This window comes from Crassostrea angulata, chromosome 8 (assembly GCF_025612915.1).
Source record: "Crassostrea angulata isolate pt1a10 chromosome 8, ASM2561291v2, whole genome shotgun sequence".
Lineage (NCBI taxonomy): Eukaryota > Metazoa > Mollusca > Bivalvia > Ostreida > Ostreidae > Magallana > Magallana angulata.
In genome coordinates, this window is record NC_069118.1 from 46,590,265 (window position 1) to 46,605,894 (window position 15,630).

Consider the following 15,630-nt stretch of genomic DNA (forward strand, 5'->3'; position numbering starts at 1 on the left):
GGACAGGTTCCCTTCTTATACATTACATAGTACATATCATAAAACTTACAATATTTCAGTTATCATATATTATTCGACAACTTTTCAAGAATGTTATAGCTTAAATCTATGCATTTTGACTTATTTACAGTAAGATACAATTACATAAGCGCATAACTCTGTCGTAAATTGCTCGATCGTATCCAATATCAACTTGACCTAGATATTATCATGATTAACCTGTATACCAAATTTCATTTCAATACATTTATCCTCTGCAAAGAAAATGAGCGGACATTGCAAATAACTGGAATTTTTCTACGTCCAAGGACCATAAATCTATCGATAATTGCTTGATTGTACCAAATATTGAACATGAGCTACATATTACCATGATTAACCTGTATACCAAATTTCATTCAAATTTGTTCCTCCTCTGCAAAGAAAATGAGCGGAAAATGCAAATACACGTAACTGGAATTATTTTACGTCGAATGGCCATAACTATGTCGATAATTGCTCGATTACCCAATATCGATCTAGACCTAGATATTATCAAGATAAACCTGTATACCAAATTTCATTTCAAAACCGCGAGAAAATGAGCGGAAACTGCAGATAACTGGAAATTTTCTACGTCCAAGGGCCATAAATCTGTCGGTAATAGCTTGGTCGTACCAAATATCGAACTTGACCTAGATATTATCATAATAAACCTGTATACCAAATTTCATTTCAATATGTTCAACCTCTGCGAAGAAAATGAATGGAAACTGTTGGTGGACCAACCGACCTACAGCAGCAAAGCAATACGCCCTCCCTTCTTCGAAGGGGGCATATAAAATAGGAATCAGGGTCTTAAAATTATTTTGAATGTTGTTATTCTACATAAAACCTTCAACGGTGAGTTTATATTTATCAGAGTAATCTACCAAGGCGAGGTCGACTTCCCATCCAAACACCAGGCTAGTGTCTGCGCCATTAACGTCCACAGCTCCATACATAAATTAATGTCTGCTACATTACTCAGTAAAAGTTGTACAGTGCTATCATGACCGTTTCGAAAAGCTATATACAGAGGACTGGCCCCGTTTTTCTCACATAAATTAATGTCTGCTACATTACTCAGTAAAAGTTGTACAGAGCTATCATGTCCGTTTTGACAAGCTATATAGAGAGGACTGACTCCGTCCTTCTGATATAAATTAAAGTCTGCTCCTTTACTCAGTAAAAGTTGTACAATACTATCATGTCTGTTTAAACAAGCTATAAAAAGAGGACTGGCTCCGTCCTTATCACATAAATTAATGTCTGCTTCATTTTTCAGTAAAAGTTGTACAGTGCTTTCATGTCCGCTTAAACAAGCTTGTAAGCTCCGTTTTCCATACATAAATTAATGTCTGCTCTATTACTCAGTAAAAGTTTCACAGTGCTATCATGTCCTTTTAGACAAGCTATATGGAGAGGACTAGATCCGTTCTTCTGACATAAATTAATGTTTGCTCCATTACTCAGTAAAATTTGTACAGTGCTTTCATGTCCGCTTTGGCAAGCTATGAAAAGAGGACTGGCCCCGTTTTTCGCACATAAATTAATGTCTGCTCCTTTACTCAGTAAAAGTTGTACAGTGCTATCATGTCCGTTCAAACAAGCTATAAAAAGAGGACTGGCTCCGTTCTCCATACATAGATTAATGTCTGCTCTATTACTCAGTAAAAGTTTCACAGTGCTATCATGTCCTTTTAGACAAGCTATATGGAGAGGACTAGATCCGTTCTTCTGACATAAATTAATGTTTGCTCCATTACTCAGTAAAAGTTGTACAGTGCTTTCATGTCCGCTTTGACAAGCTTGTAAGAGAGGACTGGCCCCGTTTTTCGCACATAAATTAATGTCTGCTCTATTACTCAGTAAAAGTTTCACAGTGCTATCATGTCCTTTTAGACAAGCTATGAAGAGAGGACTGGCTCCGTCCGTCTCACATAAATGAATGTCTGTTCCATTACTCAGTAAAAGTTGTACAGTGATATCATGTCCGTTTTGACAAGCTTGTAAGAGAGGACTGGCCCCGTTTTTCGCACATAAATTAATGTCTGCTCCATTACTCAGTAAAAGTTTCACAGTGCTATCATGTCCTTTTAGACAAACTATATGGAGAGGACTAGATCCTTAATTTCTTCTGACATAAATTAATGTTTGCTCCATTACTCAGTAAAAGTTGTACAGTGCTTTCATGTCCGCTTTGACAAGCTATGAAAAGAGGACTGGCCCCGTTTTTCTCACATAAATTAATGTCTGCTCCTTTACTCAGTAAAAGTTGTACAGTGCTATCATGTCCGTTTTGACAAGCTATATAGAGAGGACTGGCTCTGTTCTCCTGACATAAATTAATGTCTGCTCCATTTCTCAGTAAAAGTTGTACAGTGCTTTCATGTCCGTTTTGACAAGCTATTAAGAGAGGACTGGCTCCGTTCTCCTTACATAAATTAATGTCTGCTCCATTACTCAGTAAAAGTTGTACAGTGCTTTCATGTCCATTATGACAAGCTATATAGAGAGGACTGGCTCTGTTCTCCTCACATAAATTAATGTCTGCTCCATTTCTCAGTAAAAGTTGTACAGTGCTTTCATGTCCGTTTTGACAAGCTATTAAGAGAGGACTGGCTCCGTTCTCCTTACATAAATTAATGTCTGCTCCATTACTCAGTAAAAGTTGTACAGTGCTTTCATGTCCATTATGACAAGCTATATAGAGAGGACTGGCTCTGTTCTCCTCACATAAATTAATGTCTGCTCCATTTCTCAGTAAAAGTTGTACAGTGCTTTCATGTCCGTCTAGACAAGCTATTAAGAGAGGACTGGCTCCGTTCTCCTTACATAAATTAATGTCTGCTCCATTACTCAGTAAAAGTTGTACAGTGCTATCATGTCCGTTTCCACAAGCTATATAGAGAGGACTGGCTCCGTTCTTCTGACATAAATTAATGTCTGCTCCATTACTCAGTAAAAGTTTGACAGTCCTATCATGTCCCTTTAGACAAGCTATATAGAGAGGACTGGCTCTGTTCTCCTGACATAAATTAATGTCTGCTCCATTTCTCAGTAAAAGTTGTACAGTGCTATCATGTCCGTCTAGACAAGCTATTAAGAGAGGACTGGCTCCGTTCTCCTTACATAAATTAATGTCTGCTCCATTACTCAGTAAAAGTTGTACAGTGCTATCATGTCCGTTTCCACAAGCTATATAGAGAGGACTGGCTCCGTTCTTCTGACATAAATTAATGTCTGCTCCATTACTCAGTAAAAGTTTGACAGTCCTATCATGTCCCTTTAGACAAGCTATATAGAGAGGACTGGCTCCGTCCTCCTCACATAAATTAATGTCTGCTCCATTACTCAGTAAAAGTTGTACAGTGCTATTATGTCCCTTTAGACAAGCTATATAGAGAGGACTGGCTCCGTTCTTCTGACATAAATTAATGTCTGCTCCATTACTCAGTAAAAGTTTGACAGTGCTATCATGTCCGTGTCCACAAGCTATATAGAGAGGACTGGCTCCGTTCTCCTCACATAAATTAATGTCTGCTCCATTACTCAGTAACAATTTGACAATACTATCATGTCCGTTTCCACAAGCTATATAGAGAGGACTGACTCCGTTCTTCTGACATAAATGAATGTCTGCTCCATTACTCAGTAAAAGTTTGACAGTCCTATCATGTCCCTTTAGACAAGCTTTATAGAGAGGACTGGCTCCGTTCTTCTGACATAAATTAATGTCTGCTCCATTACTCAGTAAAAGTTGTACAGTGCTATCATGTCCGTTAAAACAAGCTATATAGAGAGGACTGGCTCCGTTCTCCTCACATAAATTAATGTCTGCTCCATTACTCAGTAAAAGTTTGACAGTCCTATCATGTCCCTTTAGACAAGCTATATAGAGAGGACTGGCTCTGTTCTTCTGACATAAATTAATGTCTGCTCCATTACTCAGTAAAAGTTGTACAGTGCTATCATATCCGTTAAAACAAGCTATATAGAGAGGACTGGCTCCGTTCTCCTCACATAAATTAATGTCTGCTCCATTACTAAGTAAAAGTTTGACAGTCCTATCATGTCCCTTTAGACAAGCTATATAGAGAGGACTGGCTCCGTCCTCCCTACATAAATTAATGTCTGCTCCATTACTCAGTAAAAGTTGTACTGTTTTATATCTTCGTTCTGCACCTGATTCTCTATGATTATAGTCTCCGATTTCCTGGGTATCGTTACCAGCTGCTAACGCAAGGGGCGTCCAACTACCGTAAGCATCGGTTTTTTTATTGACTTTTATACCTATCTTAATTAACTCACCAAGTAATTCATAATTATGGAACACAGATACAATGTGAATAGGATAAAGTTTTCCCCATGTTTTTTTCAAAGATTCTTCTGGATGGTCTTTAAAAACAGTAAAAAACAATTCTATTGAACCATTGCAATACAGTGCAGGAATACATCTGATAAAATCAGTTTGCATTTCTTCTAGATTTGTTAAGCAATACTGTGAAAGTTGTGTATGACAAAATGCAATCAGAACAAAAAGTGGCGATACTTCACTGTTTAAATTCAAAAAGGACAATTTAGTAAAACGTGAGTTGTTTGATGTCCGTAGGAATTTTTGTTTATCAATTTCAAGTTTCTTGGTTTTTAGCAATATTTGTAGATGTTCGGGATGATCTGTTACCTTTTCTTTCAGTACTTTAATTACTTTGTCATTTTTTAGACAAGGGTTGAGTACGACATCTAACAGGCGTTCTCCAAACAGTTCAGTATAAAGCCTTTCTCCAAGTTGCTCAATGTATCTGTCACTTAGATGGATAGTGAAAGGATCGATGTGTTCGTCACATTCTCCTAATTTTACTCTTCTACGGAGGAAGCCGATATCAGCGTACATTATTGTTTCTTTGGGATAATCGTTCCCGAAAACAAGGGTTGTAACCTCCATTACTAAATCGTGATAAAAATGATGCGTGTCTCCAACTTTTTTAACAAAACAATCTTTTAGGGCGTTAAGATCATCTCCAATAGCTGAAGGTGGCGTGTTCTCTGGTAATCCACAAAGTTTTAACGTGTGTTTGAATTTGTATTCCGTGTCTATTTTTGCGAAAAGATCGCTTACGCAAAGATCATCGTTAAAAAGGACAAGGAGAGCCAAAGCACAATATTTACCCCTGTCTTTGTTTCTGAACCCTTCTATCTCCTCTTTTAGCCTTGTTATGGGTTCTGTAAAAAATTGTACGCCCTTAATTTTGTATTCCTCGTTGCTAGAATATAATTTACACAATAACGGGAAGTACCTTTCTACTTCAACGATCTTATCACACTCTTTGTCGGATAAATTCATATTGGATGTATATTGTGTCAAAATCTGCCGTTTTTCACTGACGGATAGTTTATGTTTGTTATCATCGATGTTTACAATATGTGATTGATTCACGAGATAACGGGCCAACCTATTATCATAAATAATATTATTTCTACACGACATCACAAGTTTTGCTGTTTGTAAGTACAACTCCAATTCTTCCTCCCATCTCTGCCATGAACTATTCAAAATTTCATCAAAAGATTCTTTTCCCAATGGATCATTGAAAACACAAATGGTTTTATCTTTTTGAATTCGACTTGAAGAATATTCATCCACTATGTCTTCTACCTTTTTTACTCGTTTTACGGTCCAGCCTTGTTCTCTGTATTTGAGTGCAATATGTTGAATAATGGCCGACTTTCCGGATCCTGAGTGACCAGCCACAATAACCAGGTTCTTGCTTTTAATTATTTTTTCTACTTCTTTGAACGCCTTTGTCGGAATAAAATAAGAGTCTTCCTGTTGCCATTGATCAAATATGTTCTTTTCAATTTGTGATTCTACAATGAAACAAAATAAGAAACCATTTACGTTAAAATAAACACAATTCTTGAGATAAAACTCAAAAAGGGAGATCCAAAATATTCAAGGATATATATACTGTAACTTATTGACACTCGTATGTTCTAAGTCTTATCATTAAGATGAAAAGAAGTTGAAATAAACTATTTCCAAAACCGTGGCCTTTACAGACAGTACGTTTCTCCTTGGTTGGATGATTTTGACCCCCCCCCCCTCCCTCTTAATATTCTTTAAAAATGGTTTGAAATGGTTTTATGGTGTGTATATGTAATGTTTTCCCCTTTTTTGACCACTTTTAGTCACAGCTCAAAACACGACGTTGTTTTGTCAGGTGGTGCCCCCCCCCCCCCCCCAAAAAAAAAGAAATGAAACATTTTTCATGTGTGTGAGCTTGTCACTACAAATAATACGTATTTTAGAGAAAGAATGCGGTTTTCGTGTGTTAAATTCATATTTACTTATTTTATTTTAAATTGAAAAAAAGTTGTATGGATTGACTCTTCAGTAACTCACTCCACGTGCAAATCCAAAGCTTATTAGTGATTATAAACACATCGCTGGTGCACTTTCTTAACTATATTCTGTCTTCGTGTGTTCTATAAAAACCGTTTTATACATCAAGAGTCTTTGAAACAGGGTAAAACCATAAAATGTGGATCCACTCCATTCACTAAAATATATGTGAGGCAAAAGCGCAGGTCTTGGCAATTACAAATGTTAAAAGAGGTGTATTTGTACACTTAGTATACGATTTTGTCTAAGTAAAGCGCTTTTGCAAACATCAGACATTCTAATATTATACAATTTTCAGTTTAAAATACATGTATGTAAAAGAAAATGTCAATCACACAATTACCAGGTTAAAAGAGTCTTAATTATCTAGCCTATTTTACGTCATTAACCTCTTCAGGTTCTTTTTTGGGATATATAAGAAAATAGTTAGTATGCATTGAAATATACATGTATATCTGAGTGTTTGAACCTTTTTAAACCAAAAATATTAGATTAACATTATGTTCCTTAAGTACTGTAAGGCATGTTTATATTAGTAGTAAAACAGTGGTTTAATGTGGGGGTTTTTCCCTTAAAATTAGACAAATATTTGAATGAGTGACTTTTCTAAAACATTCATGAATATAGCAACAGATATTGAAAAGAAGTTTCATTCGTGTGTTGTATGCATGGCATAGTGGTAGTCTTTTTGATTTTGCGGTCACTGGATCGATTCCATTAATTAACTTTTAAATTACATGTATATGTATCTAATCTGCTATTCAAATAAATGATTGTGTATAGTTCTGAGAATGAGCACATCCAATATAAAAAGCTATCTTCAATAACCTATATTAATTGCATTTCGCTGGAAGTAATAACAGTCTAGAATATCAAGTGATTTTATACACAGAGTTCTATATGTTCGTTTCTCGATACAGGTTTTCTAAATTTATGACAAATCAGTGGTTACAGACACAATAAAATCAGTACCTAGGTTTCGAAAATGATATTGCGACAGTACCTGTATTTATTTTTTACTTTCCGTTCAAACACGGGTGTAGGCAAAATGATAGGAAAATGGTACCATACCTATTTATTCCAAATTCCAGATCCAATTTTATAATTAACGCCATTCGAATAGTAATTTTCGATTTAAAAAATTAAGTAAGACACACCATTTATAATGTCTAAAACAAAAAAGTTCTTTAGCGATTTGCCGGTACGAAAGCAGAAAATTGGGTCGATTATGGGTGATACTGTTGCAAAAACTATTGAAATAAAACCACTATTGAAATGAATTATTTCAATAGTAGTTGGGAATGTATTTCATCAAAAAAATCACTTCGCAACCACTTTTGCAATACAACTACTATTGAAGTAATTATTTCAATAGTAGTTGAAACTTAATTCATTATAAGAATTACTTTACCGACAAAATTGAAGTGCAACTACTATTAAATTTATTTTTTCAATGGTAGATTGGAAAAAATGTCTTTATAAATATTACTTTGTAATTATTACTGTAACACATTTGGAAAGAAAGTTTTTTATGACTATGATTCCGTCTGCGTATAACAATTTCGGTTCCAGATGGCAGATGGTTTGGGAAAGGTAAATCAAAGAATATCATAATTAAAAAAGAATTCATCATCTCATAAGACATACTTCTGGTAATAAGAAATCCCCCTGCCGGAACGGAAAGTGTTACACGAAAACGGAATAATATGCAGAAAAATGGCATGCATCCTATTGCAAAAAATATTTAATAGTGGTTGTAAGAAAACGCATCCTTTACCACTATTGAACTAATTTATTCTAATAGTGGTTGAAATGAAACGCATCCTAAACCACTATTGGAATTATTTCAATAGTGGTTGTATTTCAATAAAGGATGCAAAAAGATTCTAATAATAAAATACATTCTCAACCACTATTGAAAAAAATAATTATCTCAAAAGTGATATTAATAATAATATTTTTCTAAAAATGATATTCAACAATAAATTGCAAATTGAAACTGATAATGAAATATATCCACAACCTATATGGAAATAATTTATCATAAATGTGATATGTATAATGAAATTTACTCCCAACTATTATTAAAAAAAATATTGTGTGATTTCAATTGCAGCTGCACAGTGAATCTTGAATTATAATGAAATACACCCAGAATCACAAAACAACATTTTTCAACAAAGACTATTATAATGAAATAAAATATAAAATATTTAAATGGTGTTTGTATTTTAATAGTTATTGCAAATTATTTCTTATAATAAACTTCATAACCAACGACTACTGAAGTAATTTTTTCAATAGTGGTCGTAATAAAATTCATCACTAACCACTATTGAAATAATATATATTTCAAACTGGTTGAAATGAAGTACATCCCCAACCACTATTGAAATAATATATCTTTATATATAATATAAAATAATGTTTGTAAAATTATTCTTATAATGAAATACATGGCCAAACACTGTTAAAATAATTATTTTAATAGTGGTTGCAAATTACTCTTTAAATGAAATACACCCCTATACATTATACATTTATTTCAATAGAGGTTTTATTTCAATAGTGGCTGCAAAGTGATTCTTCCAATGAAATACATTTCCAACCACTATTGAAATGATTTATTTCAATTGTGGTTTTATTTCAATATTGGTTGCAACAGGTGTTTTAGTAGAAATTCTGGCAATTCACAAGATGTTCACTCTTGTACAAATAGTTTACAATTTTCATAGAACATGACATAGATATTGAACGAGAAAGGTAAAATATATAAACAGTTCTATCTGTTAATCTTCAATGATTAGTTATTTCTGCACATCAGTGAAAATTCTAGCATAAGTACATTAATTTCATAGTCTCGATTAAATTATTATTACCGTGAAATATGCAAGTATTCAATATCTTAATTGTGTAATTGAAATTGTTCATTAGATTTCTTGTATTTCAAAATAGTTTGCAAAAATGATATACAACTTGCAATAGTGATTACAAAGTAATATTTATTAAGAAATTCTTTCCATCTACAATTGAAAAAAATAAATTACATAATAGTTGCACTTCAAATTTGTCTGTAAAGTAATTCTTATAATGAAATACGTTCAACTACTATTGAAATAATTACTTCAATAGTAGCTGCATTTCAATACTGTTTGCACAGTGATTGTTTCTAATTAAATACACCCCAACTACTATTGAAATAATTTTTTAAATAGTTGTTGTATTTCAATAGTGTTTGCAAAGTGATTTCTTCTAATGAAATACACCCCAACCACTAATGAAATAATAACTTCAAAATAAATTACACCCAAACTACTATTGAGATAAAAAAAAATTAAATAGTGGTTTTATTTCAATAGTGATTGCAAAGTGATTTTTCTAATGAAATACATTCCCAACCACTATTGAAATAATTTATTTCAATAGTGGTTTTATTTCAATAGTGGTTGCACCACCCTGCCCTTCCAATGAATACAAACAAATAGAATGATTCAACCATGGAACAATAAACGATATGCAGATCGGACAAAGTACGTGACTTTATTTATCTAAAGTCTACGGAGATTAAATATAAACAGTGTATTACTACCATAAAAAATGATTTATAGCTTCGCGGGGGTGTTAAGGAAGCATATGGGCAATTTAGCGTCTTATTTTGACTGTTATATTCAAAATCGTGAAATTAAATAATTATTTTGAATAAGATCAAAAACTTAGTATTATCCTTTAAAATAGATGTCAGTGCAATAAAATCGGGTAGTACATAACTGCCACATTGGTGCATTATCACGTGACAACTATAAATAGCTTACGTATATTCCTTAACATAAAATGAGATAGAACAACACTGCCCCGCGGTTTCAAAAATAAAATAAACATACCAAGTGAAAGCAAAACATCTCAGTTTAATCAAAACCTCTGCTAGAATCCTATGTGTTTCCTTATTAAAAAGTTATTAATCCGGTTCTCGTAAAACCTTCCCAACTTTTATATAGTTTGCACGGAAAACGGCAAATTGCATCAAAACAACACACAACAAGGGATTCTAGCACCACTTTTCAATTTAAGCATTGATCAAACTAACGATATGTATAAAATTTCAAGTTCAATATATACGGGGTAGTGTTGTTCTAGTCGGATTTTTATATCGTAAACAACGACAGGGGAAAGCCTGGCCGAGAAATAAAAGCAAATTTACATACCTTTTAGCGAATGATTGATAAAACTAACATCTCCCCCAGTATTCTTATGTTCAATTCTCAATAAATCACACCACAATACTTCATTAGAGTTCTTAGATTAGTTTTATTTTGAATATGTTTACAATGCTTTCCGATCAAATTCACACGACATTAAACTTTTAGTCATGACGTCATCAATGTGTAAATCTACGTAATAGAAACTAATTTCTGGTCTACGTTTAGTTGCTTAGATATTTGAATATGTACATAATGATTAAGATTTGTGATTTCACGGAATTACATGTAACTCAGATTCCACATGCTTCCTTAACACCCCCGCGTTCAATATGATTGTATTTTCTTGGATAAGAAAGAAATTATATTAGAAACCAAAAATCAAGAATGAAATACGTGAAAAATAAAAAAGAGAAATTCCGAAATCAATTTCACCTTAAGCTATTTTTTCAACCCAAGGTTTGATATGATTCATTTGTTAGTTTCAAGAACATTCTAAACGATCTTCTATCCTCACCCATGTTCGATAACTCGAAATTATCCGTTTTGTTTTTTTTATTCGTACCATAGATCTGCTTTTTATTATGAAAAATTTAATTGGCCTTTTATTATATTTCTAGTATATTTATTCCATTATATCCATAGTAGGAAAATTTGCAATATTCTTGTAAAATGGATGAACAGCATTAATAACTTTCTTTTTATTTCCTTTTTTTTTGTAAAGCTTGAATGACAAATAACAATTTTTGATGTAAAAAGTAAATATTTTGAGGCTGAGGGTCGGAGTACCTTAACTACAAGTATCGTTCCCTATACTGGACATGAAACAGTGTATACACGTCTATATACACTTGTTTAAAAACAATTATTTAAATTTATAGCTACCAGTAGGTTATTGCATTTTAAAAACATGTATAGGTTATCGCAGATTAAAAAGCTCACTGAAAAGATGCATCACCTTTAGGAGACCACCCTTACATGTATCATACTATATGAAAATCATACTTTATGATCTTTGATTTTCATGGACACCGTTTTGACATAATATCGTAGATCATATGTTAAAAAATGGTATGATAATCATATGTTCATTTCATACGGTATTATAAGATAAAATGTTTATCAGTACAATAATATAAGGTAAAATACAATATTGCATCCTATCACATTAAATACATATTATATAATACAATAAAATACCGTAGTTAATAATGATGCAATGTGATATCGTAAAATATAACATGGCATTGTATTATTTATACATTGTTGTATTTGATCACATGATACAATACCATATAACATAGGTAATCACTGATTACAAAGCTCACCGAGACGAGACATCACCCTTATGAGACTTCACCTTTATGAGACCACCTTTATCATATTAAATGAAAATCATACTTTATGATCTTGGATACTCATGGATTCTGTTTTGACACAATATCGTATATCATCTGTTAAAAGAATTGTTTGATAATCATATGTTCATATGTTAATCAATACAATAATATAAAATTAAATATTGCATCCTATCATATTTACAACATAAATCATATAATACAATAAAATACAATAAGAAACAATGATGAGATATGATATTGTAATGTATGATATGACATTGTATTGTGTTGTACGTTATTGTATTTGATCACATAATACAATATCATAATATATAAAACAATATCGTACTATATTACAATATCATATTACATAATACATCATAAAATTTAAACGTATGATATTACATTGTATAATATAGAATGATATTGTATGATACTGTATCATTTTTGATACATAATATGAGATATTGTATAAAATGATACAATATAATTTGATACAACATTGTATCATATCAAATGATACAATATTATGTGATAAAGAAAAATATTATATAATAAATATCATATCATACATATTGTATCATATGATACAATAATATATTTTACAATATCATACAATACAATGTGATATCATATTATAAACCAATATCAGATTATACAATATCGTATGATATGATATTATAAAGTATTACAGTATCATATTATACAATTTCATGTGATATAATTCTATATTACAGAAACTAATATCATATTATACAATATCGTATGATACAATATTATAGAATATACAATTTTGTATGATAGGATACAATATTATATTTTGCAATATCTTATGTAATAGTATGTGATAAAATAATAAATTAATAATACAATATAATATTATACAATATTGTATCATAATATACAATACTTTACATAACGATATCATGATACAATATCATAACATAAAATATAAAAAAAAAATTGATCTAATATCATATCGTATCATATAACTTTTTATAATATTACATACGATATTATATTGTATCATATTAAACAATATTGTTTCATACCATACAATACTATATCATAGGAATCATGTTATATCATTTATCAACAAACACATCTATCTATCGAGCAGGTTTGAGTGAGGTAGGAGATTTCTTTAGCATCCTTGATAATGGAGATCAGGCTCTGCATCTGAAGCAACCTCTGCGTTTCATTTATAATATAGTTAAATCAACTATGCAAGCTATCATCTATAAAACATGTGACCTGTTCCAAAAAAACTAAACCTCATCCAGCATCCGAAACCTATGGCTCAGATTCAGCATTCAAGCCTGTCAGGTGCATCAGTATACATAAGACACATCTCCATGCAAGTTTGGTAAAGTTCAGACCAGTAATAACTAAGATATTATCATCAGAAGGCACTAGCAATTAAAACCTTAACCTGCTCCAGCATCCGCAACCTATGGCTCAGATTCAACATCCATGCCTGTCAGGTGCATCTGTATCATAAAACACACCATCCATTCAAGTTTGGTGAAGTAAGGACCTGTAATAACTAAGATATATTTTTTTAGCATCCTTGATAATGGAGATCAAGCTCTGCAACTGAAGCTTCCTCTGTGATTCATTCATATTACAGTTTAATCAACTATGCAAGTTTGAAATAGTACCGGTACTATTATCTATTAAACATGTGACCTGTTTCAAAAAACTTAACCATATCCAGCATCTGAAACCTATGGCTCAGACTCAGCATTCAAGCCTGTCAGGTGCATCAGTATCATAAAACACACCATCCATGGAAGTCAGGTGAAGTTAGGACAAGTAATAACTAAGATATAATCATCAGCGGGCACCTGTTTCAAAAACTTTTACAAGCTCCAAAAACCTTAACCTCCTCAAGCATCCGAAACCTATGGCTCAAATTCAGCATTCAAGCCTGTCTGGTGCATCAGTATCATAAGACACACCATCCATGTAAGTCTAGTGAAGTTTGGACAAGTAGTAACTAAGATATAATCATCAGAGGGCACCTGCAACAAAAACTTTAACCAGCTCTTAAAACCTTAACCTCCTTCAGCATCTGTAACCTATAGCTCAGATTCAGCACCCAAGCCTGCCTGGTGCAGCAGTATTATAATACACACTATCCATGCAAGTTTGGTGATGTACGGACCAGCAGTAACTTAGATATTGCTATCAAAGGGCACCTGCAACAAAAACTTTAACCTGCTCCAAAAACCTTAACCTCCTCCAGCATCCAAAACCTATAGCTCAGATTCAGCACTCAAGCCTGTCTGGTGCATCAGTATCATAAGACACACCATCCATGCAAGTTTGGTTAAGTACGGACCTGCAGTAACTCAGATATTGCTATCAAAGGGCACCTGCAACAAAAACTTTAACCTGGTCCAACAACCTTAACTTCCTCCAGCATCTGAAATTTAGGACTCAGATTCAGCATCCAAGTCTTTCAAGTCCATAAGTAGGTCCAGATGCATCATCCATGCAAGTTTGGTGAAGATAGGACAAGTAATAGCTTAGATACAGGACCTGCGACAAAAACTTTAACCAGGTCCGGACGCCGACGCCGACACCGACGCCGAGGGTATAGCATAAGCTCCCCCTGACTTCGTCTCGGTGAGCTAAAAATGATTAATGATACAATATTATTACTTATTAGGTTAGTTACTGACTCACTACGGAAAGAAATTGGGTTGAACAACCTCATAGATTGGGAGGCAAAGCGGAGCCATTAATGAGATTGATCAACCCAACATATTTCTGTAGTGAGTCAGTAACTAACCTAATAAGTGTTTTGTTTTCCCGAGGACTATCAAGCGACATATTTATTCATAAATAGCGATGATATACGCAAAGCCATGTACAAGATGCTTAACACCTCGTTATTTTAACTCATTTAATCTCTTGAAAAATTTTCAATCTCACCTTTCAAATGCTCTCTAAAAATCTTTGCTTCACCTATGTTCACTTGCTATTCAATTTTAAAAAGTTTTCTCCCTTTCCTCTGCAGAGATTTGAGCAAATTTCGACGCTTCCATTTTGTTCTCCTCCAGACAAAACAATGTGACGTCAATATTCTAAGGGCAACTACTCTAATTTTAAAGAATTTCAAAGGGCAACTACTCCAAATACTATAAGAACTTACAGCATGCGATTGATGTATCAAATACTATGAAATGTCGAAATGAGTAGGGAAAGCGTCGGCCAATGACAGCCATATTGCTCACCGAACAAATATAGAGATATATGAGGCAATCACGTGCTATGTCTAAACTAATGAAAGTGTGACATTTCAGTCCAAGGGAAAACAAAGGATTATATGATACAATATCATATCATGTAATACATCACAAAATTATAACATATATCATATTGCATAATATAGTATGATATTGTATTGTATGATACTGTATCATATTTGGTACATGCTATGGTATGGTCTCATATGATATTATCATTTTGATACAACATTGTATCATATCATAGATTACAATATCATGTGATGTAATAAAAAATACAATATTGTATCATATAATATTGGCTCATATAATTTGCAATATTATATATATTCGATTTCATATAATAGACAGTTTCATGTGATATAACAATATAGCATATACATATTGCACACTATCGTATGATATGATATTATAAA

General features: G+C 32.8%; 1 protein-coding gene across 1 annotated transcript in view; it reads right to left on the minus strand.

The window, feature by feature from the left end:
• Window positions 1-1,369: 1,369 nt before the first annotated feature.
• Window positions 1,370-15,630, minus strand: part of LOC128159145 (ankyrin repeat and KH domain-containing protein mask-like) — a 28,812-nt gene continuing 14,551 nt past the window's right edge. Inside the window, exon 5 of the mRNA XM_052822202.1 lies at window positions 1,370-5,889. Within this exon, the coding sequence (XP_052678162.1) occupies window positions 2,141-5,889 (3,749 nt within the window). The 3' untranslated portion in view covers window positions 1,370-2,140. The remainder of the gene's footprint in view (window positions 5,890-15,630) is intronic.